Source organism: Oncorhynchus mykiss, chromosome 9, assembly GCF_057628025.1.
Source record: "Oncorhynchus mykiss isolate SJ-2025 chromosome 9, ASM5762802v1, whole genome shotgun sequence".
NCBI lineage: Eukaryota > Metazoa > Chordata > Actinopteri > Salmoniformes > Salmonidae > Oncorhynchus > Oncorhynchus mykiss.
This window is the reverse complement of record NC_143030.1, coordinates 41,941,843-41,957,333: the sequence shown is the minus strand read 5'-3', so window position 1 is coordinate 41,957,333 and position 15,491 is coordinate 41,941,843. Positions and strand designations below refer to the sequence as shown.

At 42.0% G+C, this 15,491-nt stretch overlaps 1 protein-coding gene across 1 annotated transcript in view; it reads right to left on the bottom strand.

The window, feature by feature from the left end:
* nup210 (nucleoporin 210) overlaps nucleotides 1-14,062 on the bottom strand; it is a 70,265-nt gene extending 56,203 nt beyond the window's left edge. The window contains exons 1-5 of the mRNA XM_021615545.3: nucleotides 13,390-14,062; nucleotides 12,253-12,392; nucleotides 1,855-1,986; nucleotides 868-964; nucleotides 378-528 (exon numbers count right to left, since the gene is read on the bottom strand). Coding sequence (XP_021471220.3) covers nucleotides 378-528; nucleotides 868-964; nucleotides 1,855-1,986; nucleotides 12,253-12,392; nucleotides 13,390-13,556 — 687 coding nt within the window. The 5' untranslated portion in view covers nucleotides 13,557-14,062. The remainder of the gene's footprint in view (nucleotides 1-377; nucleotides 529-867; nucleotides 965-1,854; nucleotides 1,987-12,252; nucleotides 12,393-13,389) is intronic.
* Between the last annotated feature and the right edge of the window lie 1,429 nt (nucleotides 14,063-15,491).

Sequence of the window (15,491 nt, the reverse complement as noted above, 5' to 3'; positions counted from 1 at the left end):
GTTATCGCTCTGTGTAATCGAATATTACGCCTACCCTATGACTGTGGAGTCTCATTTCAGACGGGTTAGACAGGCTCTACTAGCTGTGACATCACAGATAAGACTGGAGAGGAGACATCACTTTTACGCAAGTCAGATTGTTATTTATAGCAGTCAATGCCCCCGGAGGGCTGCTGCATGCCACGAGCCGAGACGATAGTAGGAAACTACTTCAACTAAGAAGTTTTTATACCCCTCTGATGTTCCCTTCCCTCGCTTCTACAAAAAAAAAATACTTCTGATTTGAGGTCCTTGAGCCAGTATTTAATTATTAACTATACAGTATGATACAGTCTACTTCAAAAAAACAAGGTAAGAAATTCAGGACATTTTTAAACCTTATAGAGAGATTCTTGGATTTTGGCCTTGAGCTTAGCGTGGCCCGTTTTCAGTCCTGACACCAAGATGATATCTCCCTGTTTCCCCACTCTCTCCATCTCAGAGATGTAACCAGGGGGGGTGTACGTAGACTCAGAGAATTTAAGAACCCTTGAGGGAGGGAAAGGGATTGGAAAACACATTACATGCCTATTATCGACAGTGACAATTGGACATCTTACAATTAACCTCTACATACAGAGGATAATATTTTAGACTTGTGATAAGATTACTTCAGTATAGGATAGGCCTCAGGTTGAGGTCAATTCTGGCACAAGGCAAATCATAACCAAATGTATTTAAATAACTTGATAAGCCACAGGTAAGATTGAATTTGCATTGAATTGCCATCCTTAAACCAGTTGTTATAATGATGTTGTTGACCATCTACTTTACATTCACGCTCACAGGCAGGTTGTTTTCTCCATGATTGAGTGCATGGAAACGCACCTTAATGAGTTGTAGGAGTCAAGGAATCCATCCATGTCTGCATCTTTCACAATGGTCCAGTCAAACACCAGGCTTGCTAGAGTGCTGAAGGTGTTTCCTGCACAATCGACAATTTGGGGGTGAGAGACGTGGCCAAGTACATGCACCCATTGCTTGGGATTAGATTTAACGTACATTGTGCAATTTAAGTTTCAACTTTCAAATATATTTTACACTGCTACAGGCAAAACATTGTCCTGTGAATTTGTGTTGAAAGGACTTAAATCCCTGTGGACAAGACGGCAAATACAGCACATCACTTTGACTAGTCCCTAAAGGTTGCAGTCCTATAAGCCCAAACACCAATAATCCTCTTTCAACACGGTATTTCAGCTATTCCATTTGATAGATCTGAGAGTAGTACACATAAAGGCTAAAACAAACAACAAAATGCAGCGCGCCTTAGGGGCCGTCATCAAACGGAATCAGGTTGTGGCTCCAGCTCATTTAACAGAGTTTGTCTGTGCCTGGCCCAAATGGAACCAGTGAGACAGAACAAAGAGACATTTAACCACTGCCTGAGGACAGGGAAGGCCTGCCATGGGGGATCACAATCATCACTACTGGAAAAGTCATTATACTGGCTAGTCCACACAACAATACTGTGGATCTCTCGATGCATTAAACTGAAGCGGATAGCACTTTTAAGTTGTTCTTATATCTGTAGTAAAGCTCTAATTACTCTACTAAGAACATTGCATTAACATGTTGCAGAGCAATTACATTGTAAAAAGTTTACACAATTGGAATATCAGGACTTTGTTGCAACAATGGTGATACAATGTTACTAGAGTAAGTACACCGTTAATACAGAGGTAGGTATAGAGCAACTTAATGTCAAGTGTTGTGATGACAGCATACCGTGACGTAAATCTCTCTGAGCAAAAGAGAACCAATGCTACAAGCTGTCCAATAACGCATAACAGTGTATCCTTGAACACTCCTCACCCTCAGAGTCCAGTGCGTGGATCTTCAGTTCCAGTGGTGAGTCCTCCAGGTGCAGCTCTCTGGTGGTGGACACTATCTGGATCTCACTGATGATGTCCACGATGGCATCGCAGCGCAGTACCTGTCCCGTTACTGAGTACAGGAGAAGGGGACAGCCACACACACAGGTAATGCAGCCAGTTATCATCAAACGCACCAAGCCTTAACAATGAGTGATACGGTACGAGGTGTAATCAACTCAAGAAAGGAAACATCTCAGAGGTCCTGCTGTGATTAGCGATGGGCTACATTCGGTATTACGGCACCGTTCTGTACAGTTTCAACATGATTGTTGTTAAAGAAGTTTATAAGAAAGGCATCTGAAAGGGCCTATGAGTTAGGCACCTCTAATTAGTCTGTATCACGAATGACTGCCCCATGACAAGCCAATAGCGCTGGAGTAAACATCTGGCTTGCAGTACTATTGCACAATGTGGTAAAGCAGCAGTTTTCATTACTTTTACTGAGCCCCACAGGGATGCACTTTTTACATCTAGCCAAGCACTTACAAACCGGATTAAGCTAATAAAAGGGAAATGTTTCAACATATACAATACCAGTCAAAAGTTTGGACACACCTACTCATTGAAGGGTTTTATCTTTATTTTTACTATTTTCTACATTGTAGAATAATAGTGAAGACATCGAAACTATGAAATAACACATGTGGAATCATGTTGTAACCAAAACAAAAGTGTTAAACAAATCCAAATATATTTTACTCTTCAAAGTAGCCACCCTTTGCCTTGATGACAGACTTGCACACTATTGGCAGTCTCTCAACCAGTCATGATGTAGTCACCTGGAATGTTAAAAGTTAATTTGTGGAATTTCTTTCCTTCTCCTTTGAGCCAATCAGTTGTGTTGTGACAAGTAAGCAAAGAAAAACAACAATCCATCATTGCTTTAATGCAGAAAATTTAAAGAACATAATGTTTCCTTAAGTGCAGTCGCAAAAACCATCAAGCGCTAAGATGAAACTGTTCATTAAAATCAAATCAAATCAAATTCTATTTGTCACATACACATGGTTAGCAGATGTTAGTGCGAGTGTAGCGAAATGCTTGTGCTTCTAGTTCCGACAATGCAGTAATAACAAGTAATCTAACTAACAATTCCAAAACTACTGTCTTGTACACAGTGTAAGGGGATAAAGAATATGTACATAAGGATATATGAATGAGTGATGGAACAGAGCAGCATAGGCAAGATACAGTAGATGGTATCGAGTACAGTATGTACAAATGAGATGAGTATGTAAACAAAGTGGCATAGTATAGTATAAAGTGGCTAGTGATACATGTATTACATAAGGATACCGTCGATGATATAGAGTACAGTATATACGTATGCATATGAGATGAATAATGTAGGGTAAGTAACATTTATATAAGGTAGCATTGTTTAAAGTGGCTAGTGATATATTTACGTCATTTCCCATCAATTCCCATTATTAAAGTGGCTGGAGTTGAGTCAGTGTCAGTGTTAGTGGTGGCTGTTTAACAGTCTGATGGCCTTGAGATAGAAGCTGTTTTTCAGTCTCTCGGTCCCAGCTTTGATGCACCTGTACTGACCTCGCCTTCTGGATGATAGCGGGGTGAACAGGCAGTGGCTCGGGTGGTTGATGTCCTTGATGATCTTTATGGCCTTCCTGTGACATCGGGTGGTGTAGGTGTCCTGGAGGGCAGGTAGTTTGCCCCCGGTGATGCGTTGTGCAGACCTCACTACCCTCTGGAGAGCCTTACGGTTGAGGGCGGTGCAGTTGCCATACCAGGCGGTGATACAGCCCGCCAGGATGCTCTCGATTGTGCATCTGTAGAAGTTTGTGAGTGCTTTTGGTGACAAGCCGAATTTCTTCAGCCTCCTGAGGTTGAAGAGGCGCTGCTGCGCCTTCTTCACGATGCTGTCTGTGTGAGTGGACCAATTCAGTTTGTCTGTGATGTGTATGCCGAGGAACTTAAAACTTGCTACCCTCTCCACTACTGTTCCATCGATGTGGATAGGGGGGTGTTCCCTCTGCTGTTTCCTGAAGTCCACAATCATCTCCTTAGTTTTGTTGACGTTGAGTGTGAGGTTATTTTCCTGACACCACACTCCGAGGGCCCTCACCTCCTCCCTGTAGGCCGTCTCATCGTTGTTGGTAATCAAGCCTACCACTGTTGTGTCGTCCGCAAACTTGATGATTGAGTTGGAGGCGTGCGTGGCCACGCAGTCGTGGGTGAACAGGGAGTACAGGAGAGGGCTCAGAACGCACCCTTGTGGGGCCCCAGTGTTGAGGATCAGCGGGGAGGAGATGTTGTTGCCTACCCTCACCACCTGGGGGCGGCCCGTCAGGAAGTCCAGTACCCAGTTGCACAGGGCGGGGTCGAGACCCAGGGTCTCGAGCTTGATGACGAGCTTGGAGGGTACTATGGTGTTGAATGCCGAGCTGTAGTCGATGAACAGCATTCTCACATAGGTATTCCTCTTGTCCAGATGGGTTAGGGCAGTGTGCAGTGTGGTTGAGATTGCATCGTCTGTGGACCTATTTGGGCGGTAAGCAAATTGGAGTGGGTCTAGGGTGTCAGGTAGGGTGGAGGTGATATGGTCCTTGACTAGTCTCTCAAAGCACTTCATGATGACGGATGTGAGTGCTACGGGGCGGTAGTCGTTTAGCTCAGTTACCTTAGCTTTCTTGGGAACAGGAACAATGGTGGCCCTCTTGAAGCATGTGGGAACAGCAGACTGGTATAGGGATTGATTGAATATGTCCGTAAACACACCGGCCAGCTGGTCTGCGCATGCTCTGAGGGCGCGGCTGGGGATGCCGTCTGGGCCTGCAGCCTTGCGAGGGTTAACACGTTTAAATGTCTTACTCACCTCGGCTGCAGTGAAGGAGAGACCGCATGTTTTTGTTGCAGGCCGTGTCAGTGGCACTGTATTGTCCTCAAAGCGGGCAAAAAAGTTATTTAGTCTGCCTGGGAGCAAGACATCCTGGTCCGTGACTGGGCTGGATTTCTTCCTGTAGTCCGTGATTGACTGTAGACCCTGCCACATGCCTCGTGTCTGAGCCGTTGAATTGAGATTCTACTTTGTCTCTGTACTGGCGCTTAGCTTGTTTGATAGCCTTGCGGAGGGAATAGCTGCACTGTTTGTATTCGGTCATGTTACCAGACACCTTGCCCTGATTAAAAGCAGTGGTTCGCGCTTTCAGTTTCACACGAATGCTGCCATCAGCAGAGTTAAATGCACCTCAGATTGCAGCCCAAATAAATTCTTCACAGAGCTCAAGTAACAGACATCTCAATATCAACTGTTCAGAGACTGCATAAATCAGGCGTTCATGGTTGAATTGCTGCAAAGAAACCACTACTAAAGGACACCAATAAGAGGAGACTTGCTTGGGCCAAGAAACACGAGTAATGGACATTAGACCGATGGAAATCTGTCCTTTGGTCTGATGATTACAAATTTGAGATTTTTGGTTCTAACCGCCTTGTCTTTGCGAGACGCCGAGTAGGTGAACGGATGATCTCCGTATGTGTGGTTCCCACCGTGTAGCATGGAGGAGGTGGTGTGATTTACTTTGCTGGTGACAGTGTCTGTGATTTATTTAGAATTCAAGGAACACTTAACCAGCATGGCTACCACAACTTTCTGCAGCGATTTGCCATCCCATGTGGTTTACGCTGAGTGGGACTATCATTTGTTTTTCAACAGGACAATAACCCAAACCACACCTCCACGCTGTGTAAGGGCTATTTGACCAAGGAGAGCAATGGGGTCCTGCATCAGATGACCTGGCGTTCACAATCACTTGACCTCAACCCAATTGAGATGGTTTGGGATGAGTTGGACAGCAGAGTGAAGAGAGAGCAGCCAACAAGTGCTCAGCATATGTGGGAACTCCTTCAAGACTGTTGGAAAAGCATTCCTCATGAAGCTAGTTGAGATAATGCCAAGAGTGCACAAAGCTGTCATCAAGGCAAGGGTTGCTATTTGAAGAATCTAACATGTATTTAGATTTGTTTATCACTTATTTTGGTTACTACATGATTCCATGTGTTATTTCATAGTTTTAAAGTCTTCACTATTATTCTACAATGTACAAAATAGTCCAAATAAAGAAAAACCCTTGAATGAGTAGGTGTGTCCAAACTTTTGACTGGTACTGTAGTTCATAGGGCCGATTTAAGCAATACACTGGGTAGATTATCTGGCGATAGCCTATAGGCTAAATCACCTCAGCATCCATGGACCGAAGTATAACAAGTCCTTACCTTGAACCAAGTTTCCATACAACCTTTTCATGCAAGTAAAGCACATGTCGGATACAAAATGTTATGACAGACCTAATGGAAACAGCAAATTTGTCGGTAAACTTTCCAAATGTTGACAAAAAAAAATACGCTAGACATGGTGGGATCTTTTCATCTGTGTAAAATGAATTATGCGAGAAATGGCAGTTGAAATGCTTTCGTGCTAAAATATTGATATAATAACCATTATATCGAAGTAAACTGAGTCACGTGTGCTCTTCCCCCTATGACAAGGGAATTGATGCAGTTTATTAGATTACAGATTAAATAAATAATGATGTACTTCACAAGGTGGTGAAAGTTCAAGGTGATGAGCTTGATGCTTCTTTCCAATAAATATCGAGGGTGTTATTCTGGTGACATGATGATCGATGCTTGGCTGCCATTTGACACAGTTTTATAATCTCGCTCTTTTGTCCATAATCATTTCATCATGTAGGCTATACCCGCACTGTATCTGTGAGCAGTTGGCTTGAGCGCACATGCCAATACCAGAAAGGGCACATTCGCTATATAACGCAAACCGTCAGTCGAGGTGAAAATGGGATGAAAACCCATTTAACCTTTTCATACACGAGTTCCAGATATCTCTATTCAATTTTTTTTCTCCCAAATTTTGTGGTATCCAATTGGTAGTTACAGTCTTGTCTCATCGCTGCAACTCCCGTACGGACTCGGGAGAGGCGAAGGTCGAGAGCCGTGCGTCCTCTGAAACACAACCTAACCAAGCTGCAATGCTTCTTGACACAATGCCCTTTCTTGAAACACCCTACACCTGGTGACCGTGACAGTGTGCACTGCGCCCGGCCCGCCACAGGAGTCGCTAGTGAGCAATGGGACAAGGACATTCCTGCCGACCAAGCCTTCCGCTAACCCGGACGATGCTGGGCCAATTGTGCGCCGCTCCATGGGTCCCGTGGTCGTAGCCGGCTGCAACAGAGCCTGGACTCTAACCCAAAATCTCTAGTGGCACAGCTAGCACTGTGATGCAGTGCCTTAGACCACTGCGCCACACGGTAGGCCAAGTTCCAAATATCTCTAACGGTCGCCCCAGCGTGAGTTGTTTTATGCACACAATGTCAGAATGCACTCACTGCTCCAAAATGTGATTATTACGCAACAGAACAGTTAACACGAGCTGTCTGCTAATTATCTATAGGCTATATTTGAACTTGTCAATTTAAAATTGTAATTAAGTTGTATTTTCTAACAGTTTGAATTGAGGTGTGTTCCACCTCCTCATTAATTCACATAGAAGTAGCCTATTTTAGCGTTACGGGCAATTTATGTTTGAGGCTTTACTGGGCCTGACAAACTTCTCTCTTCACTAATGTTTGCGCAGATCAAGTATGCAGATATTTGAGCAGTCTTGCGCAAATTTGAACATTTTCTGGCTGGCGCTAACATTGCCTTCCTTGTTGTTTTCCTAACAAATAATAACTTTGGACATGTGTGAGTTCCAATCAAAGTAAGTTCCTTATTTTCTGCATATTGTGTTGTCGTTTCTACTGTAGGTGCATACAGTCTGCATGTATGTATGTATGGAGCATAATGTATTTACAGTTTTATTCTCCTTTTCAAGTTCTGGTGACAAAATGCATTACGATTATTGCATAGATTGTAATGTACACCTATGATGTATGTAAAATACTTCTTTGAAGCTTGTACTGATAATAATGAGCTAACGCTAAGTTATTTGTTTGTTGACATTATACAATGCATTCTGTCAGACCAAAGATGTTATAATGAGGTGAAGGAATGGTTCTCTCCATCTTTTGGGTAAACTTCCGGAAGTGAATGAAGGGAAGTGATGATCGTAGACGACACACCCTCTTCAACATGCATACTATAAAACAGACAACTCCTTGTCTCCTCTTACTATCTTTGGTTGATGCGGGGAAAAAAACATGCCGGCATGCATAAACTACACCTCCTCGGATTACTTTCGATTTCTAGAAAGTGTGTAACTCAATTATTTTGATCAATGGTGAGCTCACTCGTGATGTGATTAATTATAAAGAGTAATTGATATTAGCTAATTCATATTGTAGTTTCTGTCAACAGAGTTATAAAAATATGACCGCTTGTGTTACATCAATCTTTCCTCAGTTAGCTCTAGAACAGGGGTGTCAAAGTCAAATGGACGGAGGGCCAAATAAAAAAATCAGCTACAAGACGAGGGCCGGACTGTTCGAATGTTCATTGAAAAATTTTTAAATGACGCATATAGTCTAGTGAACCTAATTGAACCTACTGAAAACCTAACAAATATATTACAATATGATCAGATAAATAAAGCAATATTTTCTTATGGCTCTGTCAGTAATCTTTAATTTTCAACAGACACAAAAGACAAATTTCCTTTATATAAATATCCCCATAACATGAACATTAAATGAAAGAAACCGGTATTCAAGGCACCATCAGTAGACTATATTTTCTATTTTAGCAAAAGTGGGCTAAATTTACTTCAAAGAAAAAACAATAGCAATTTTCTATCATCCACTCAACTGAAATATTTTTTAAATATAATTGGATTGAAATACAAAAAAATAAAGTGCAAAAATCTATTAATCAAAAACAACACTTTGTTTAAGGAGAAGTAACATGCAGTGAAAACAAATATTAAATTTTAACTTTTAAACTTGAACTGAGTAAAAACTCTAAATATGTGATTGCACAGTAATGTTCACTTGTTTGAGGTTGAGGGTGATACTTGGTGGTGTCCCATCTTTTCCACAAGTTCATCAATGTTCGGGGTAAGGCTCTGAGCTGAAGAAATCCTCAGAATTGAGTGGAGGTGTTCAGCAGTAAGTCGACTTCTGTGTGATGTTTTGTTCAGGTTCATCAAAGAAAACAGTTGTTCACACAGGTATGTGCTGCCAAACATAGACAACGTTTGAGCAGCCTGGATGCGCAGCTGGGGCATTGTGCCGGGGAGGAAACGGGCGAACTCCGCAGCACCCACTGCCGCATATTTTGCCCTCAGTGCATCATTGCATTGGAGGTCAATCAACTCCATTTGGAGGTTTGGTGGTGAGCTTTCCACGTCAACAGCAAATGGGTTACCGAGCAGTTCCAACCTGCTTTTTTGTGCTTCAAAGTCAGCAAATCGGCGTCGAAAGTCAGCGGCAAGCATACCTATTTTATCAGCCAACTGTGTGCTCGGGAACGCACTGGTAGAGAGCTTCTCTTTCATGGTCTGGCAGCTGGGAAAGTGGCTCAAATTTTCTTTCCGCATCTGCGTCTCCCACAGAGTCAGTTTGGTTTTAAATGCCTTCACTGTACTGTACATATCAGAGATGACACGATCCCGACCCTGCAGCTGCAAGTTTATTGCATTCAGATGACTCGTAATGTCACACAGAAAAGCCATTTCACACAGAAACATTTCGTCTCGGAGTTGTGTTGTGTCTTTCCCTTTGCTGTCCAAGAACAGACAAATCTCCTCACGAAGCTCGAAACATCTTTGAAGCACCTTTCCCTGGCTTAGCCATCGCACCTCTGTGTGATAAGGCAAATCACCATGCTCCGTTTCTAACTCCGTCAGAAATGCCTTGAACTGGCGGTGATTCAAACCTTTGGCTCTGATAAAGTTAACTGTGCGCGTGATGATGCTCATTACATGCTCCATTTTCAAGGCTTTACCGCACAACGCTTCCTGGTGTATGATACAATGATAAGCTGTCAGCTCACCTGTCGCGTTTTCCTCTTGCATCTTTTCCCGTATCTTCGCCACCAGTCCGCTCCTGTGTCCACACATCGCAGGTGCTCCGTCGGTTGTCAAACCCACGAGTTTTTCCCAAGGCAGCTCCATCTCATTTACACATCTTGACACCTCTTCATACAAATCATGCCCCGTAGTTGTGCCATGCATAGGACGTAAAGCCAAAAACTCCTCTGTCACGCTTAGGTTGGAGTCCACTCCGCGGATGAAAATTGACAACTGGGCAATGTCAGAAATGTCGGTGCTCTCATCCACAGCCAAGGAATATGCAATAAAATCTTTTCCCTTTTTCACAAGCTGCTCTTTTAGATTGATGGACAACTGGTCTACTCTCTCGGCAATGGTGTTTCTGCTCAGACTCACATTTAAAAAGAGTTGCCTTTTTTCTGGGCAAACTTCGTCACAAACTTTAATCATGCAGTTTTTGATGAAATCCCCCTCCGTAAATGGCCGGGCTGATTTAGCGATCTCTTCTGCCAAAATAAAACTGGCCTTGACAGCAGCCTGGCCTTGTGATTTGGCTTTTTTGAACTTTTGTAGCCTTTGTTCCATGTCCATATTCTTGTTTTTGTCCGCGTGTTTCGTTTCATAATGTCGTCTCAGATTATACTCTTTCAGTACCGCCACACTTTCTCCACACAGAAGACACACAGGTTTTCCAGCTACCTTCGTGAACATATACTCCGACTCCCACCTTGTTTGAAACCCCCGGTTCTCAGTATCCACCTTCCGTTTTGCCATTTTTGATGGGTATCTGAAAGTTAATTTTACTGTGATGCTGACGACTGCTGTGCCAATAAATATTGAAATGAAGCAGCCTAATGCTCGGTGCGTCACCTTTGCATTGTGGGAAATGTAGTATTGGTGCGTGTAAAAGATCTGCGGGCTGCCGGCTTGCTGCGGGCCGGTTCTAATAATAAATCAAGATCATCCCAGGGGCCGTAAAAAACCTTCTTGCGGGCCGGATGTGGCCCGCGGGCCTTGACTCTGACATATGTGCTCTAGAACAAATGTAGCCTACATTTTCCAGTTTGGATGATTGTGTTATGCTGTAGCTACTTCTGTGAATGTTTGAACATTGCATCCAATGCTCAAATGTGGATTGTTGAGTCAATCGAACCTGGATGTTCTAAATAAGCGTTCTAATTAGATGTTGACCGATTATGATTTCTCAACGCCGATACAGATTGTTGGAGGACGAAAAAAAGCTGATACCTATTAAATCGTCCGATTGTTCGTATTTGTAATAATGACAATTACAACAATACTGAATGAACACTTATTAACTTAATATAATACATAAATAAAATCTATTTAGTCTCAAATAAATAATGAAACATGTTCAATATGGTTTAAATAATGCCTGCTGCTGCCTACCACCGCTCAGTCAGACTGCTCTATCAAATATCAAATCATAATTTTAAGAACGGCATTGACGTTAATTGTCAGGTACATTTGTGAAACGTTTGTGCTTTATTCGCTTATCTGTTTTTTTCGCGAACGTGCTTTTGTTAAATCATCACCCGTTTGGCGAAGTTGAAGTAGGCTGTGATTCGATGATAAATTAACAGTAGGCTGTGATTCGATGATAAATATATTGATTATATGCAACGCAGGACAAGCTAGTTAACCTAGTAATATCATCAACCATGTGTATTTAACTACTGATTGTGAAGATTGTTTTTTTTATAAGATAAGTTTAATGCTAGCTAGCAACTTACCTTGGCTCCCTGCAGCCACAAGGTTATTTTGATGCTGCACTCGCGTAACAGGTGGTCAAGCCTGCCACGCAGTTTCCTTGTGGATTGCAATGTAATCGGCTATAATCGGCATCCAAAAAGGCAAATTACTAATTGGTATGAAAACTTGAAATCGGCCCTAATTAATCGGCCATGCCGATTAATCTGTTGACCTCTAGTTCTAATCACACCAGTTTGAGCGTATTCTGCGTAGAATGATCACACCCATCGTTGCTACATGTGAAAAGGTTAACTAGTAAAAAAAAGATTTGGTATTTGGGAATTTAACCGCAAACTCGTTTTTATGTGCACCATGTCATCAAGCACAGACTTATCTGCAACAAGTCAGAGAATATTCACATGAAAATCTGTCACCAATTGGATGGAAACACATCTATGGGAGAGACTCAAGAATAGCCTATGTGAGAATATGCTATTTCAATACTACTCTCATGAACTTCCGGATTAGCAGGTAGGCCCATTTCACCTGTTCACGTTTTATGCTGGATGAAAAGGCCCTCCATGGCTGTTTGACCAAAAGCTTAGCCACAATAAAGACACCTCTCTCTCTTCATCCAACAGGTACTGTACTCACCGACATCCTCAGCCAGTATGATGCTGGTGAGTCTGGAAGGCTGGGTGGAGCGGGCCTGGAGGACGGCTCTCTGGGAACACAGTCTGCTGACGTCAACTTCCACAGCCTCGATGCTGGCCACCTCCGGTCTGGTGGAAGACCTGTAGGTACGAAAGGTATTCAGACACTCTCTGGGGACAATTGAAGATAGATAAATAATCTCTTATTTATTAAAAACGGAAGTGTTTTGCTTTCATCAGGGTGCTATTCAGCATAACCTGATGAATATAAAATCGGTCTCATAACTCACATTTTGCCTAATCTCGGTTAACACAGAACTGAAGTCTTGCGTAATTGGTCAGACGCTCGATTAAGTTTTGGGTCCATAAGTGTTAGGAATAGAGATTGATTGAGCAAGGATCCGAAACGAAGAGCTCCACCAGATCTCTGAAGTTACAGGCAAATCTGTGCCAAATGTCACATTCTGTTACTGAATTCAAAAGATGCTAATGCCAAATCATGATTTGTCCAAAGCACCGGAAATAATGCTACTCCTTATCTCACATTTCCCAATGTATGAGGACAGATCTATGGTACCATTTGTTTACGTAGTCTGTCTACCAGAGATTGTATTTTGCCCAAGGACATGTTGGGAGCTGTTATCTATCAAATTAAAGGTTTTGACAGGAAATGTCTCTGATTGATGGTTCTAAAATGAAAAGCACAAAGTTTATTTCATTTTGCACTGTCTCTATGCACACTCACACTCCAACACACTTAACGTGCACACACATGTATACTGACTCTACACACACAATCTACATGTATTATGCTGCTGCTACTCTTTTTATCATACACTGGACAGTTTATGGGGGGAATTTGGCAGGGCCTGGGCTCATATCCATGTGCATGACCACCGGTACTTTCCAGACAGGGTCATGCCTGTTAGATAATACCCAAGCCAAAACTATTTATTCCATAAAGACATTAACTTTCTATCAACTAAAAGCATTATTCTGGTGTCATATCTAGTTATATGCCACAGTGCATAGTAATGACCTAGTTTGTAAGATGATACATGCGTGGACCATGCAACACGTTTCCATGGCGGGTAATATTCTAGGAAAGGTACCCATCTTTTGAAAGATATTCACTTACCATCTGTAACAGCCTTCTGTTGCCTCCAGTGTGAAGTTTATTCTAGTGCTTCGGGCAAGTGGTAATAAAACTTTGGGGATATTCAACTTTGAGGCACACGTGGTGTGAATTGAACTTAATATCAATAACAAAAACACTGACAGTGAGCTCAACACAAAAACCGCCATTTCTGACAGCCAGATAGATAGAATATACTATAATAAAAAAAATATTTTAAAAAATACCATTCAAATTGTTAGAGGTTATAGCCTAATACAGTTCAATAACTGTATCATTCTTTGATCCTCAATTAACATTTCCGACAGTGAGTGATCACCAAGAGGTAAGCGTTAGATTAAACTAACATTGCTACTGTAACCATGTATTTCAGCAAATATTCGAACCATTGATAGGCTACTTAGTTTCAATTCCTTACACTAACCGTGCGCCGCGACAGCATGACTATGATAATTTCGCTTCTTCCCCTAAATGTACACGTTCAATTCAAGTTACCTACAAAGCTCTTAGATAAAATACACAGTAGACTTTCCCCTAACGTCTAAATGAACGATTCAATTAATTCACACAAAAAATATAATTCACATGACATGCAGAAATACCCGCCATTACAAATAATTGGAGCTGCAGCGTGCATGCTGGGAGTCAGTTGACGTCATTTACAAAGTCGAAATGTGAGTCTATGATGACGCTTTGTCTTAAAGATGCAGAGTTCCGCTTTTTGCCGGAGCCATTTATGCCTAAATATTTTCATGTACATGAGGACCTTTGCGTTATCTCACCAGCATTCCAGCAACATACAGTAGGCAGCCTATGTCTTAGCACCACTTACATACCACTCACATACTAACAACCTACTATTCAGTCACCTATTGTGAAAGACAACTCAGTCAGTGCATTTGATCATGAGGTGAATTATGCATGCTCCTTATAACAGGGACAAATATGTCCAGGTGTGATCGGGACAGGTTACTATATCCCTTGTATAGCCTATCTCAAGATATGAAACTCCTGGTAGTCTGATACATAGAGTCCTACTGATAAAAGCAATTATAGTGTGGTTTCAAAACACTGATTGTAATGTCTGTGTTTCTCTGGGGAGAGGAAACGCTGCCTTGGTCTCTGCTTTGACCCTAGACTGATGAGGATCACTGTATAGCATTAGTTAGTGAGTACTGCACCATTCCTCAATGTGATTGTTGTTCAGGAGGTCAGCAGGTCTAAACAACTCTCAGCAACACCAATTCTTCCTTTAACTTCCAGCCGCTCTGTCTGAAAGAGACTATATGACCCACTGACACTGCCCCCGGTGAGAGGGGAATAAATCAGCTCAGGAGTTAACACACACACCGGGAACTTTAATTAAACACACTGAGGAAGATGAATATGGGATGTACATCGGGATGAAAAGTGACAAACGTAGTGGAATGGTAGTGTAGAAGGAAATGAAAGGCAATGACAATACAATATTACAAGAACAGTAATAACAGTTACACATTATGTATCAATTATTACTTTTATTATTATGTGTTTTACTTTTCTATTATTTCTGTATTTTCTTTCTCTCTGCATTGTCTGGAAGGGTCCCAAACTTAAGCATTTCACTGTTAGTCCACAGCTGTTGTTTACGAAGCATGTGACAAATACAATTAGATTTAGATTTTTTTGATGTTTGGCCCCAACCATTTACAAGTAGAGGAGTTGAGTAAATCAGCTGGGAGCATGCACTTCAGGATCAAACACAGAGCTTTTAGTGCTCCCGGGTTTAAAGCAAGCCGCTGCTCTGTCAGATGTATGGCATAGTATTTTTAAGGTGCACTGAGCACTGTAAAAGTAGATCTTCTTTCCTCAACTGAAAGAATGTGGCCAGTGTGGGCAGTCCATATCTGTTGAAGGCAGCCCTCACTTGAAAAATGCCCGTCTTTTCCCAACAAATATGCATACATTGGCCCAATGTGGGCTAAAATACATTGGGTCGATGTGCCGTTGCTATTTAATAGGAATAGGAATGTATTTATTTATGCCAATTTTTATTCAACACATAAAATGCATTTTTTTTCAAGCCCTTAAAGGTATTTAGGGAATGTGATACATTGTATCAGAAA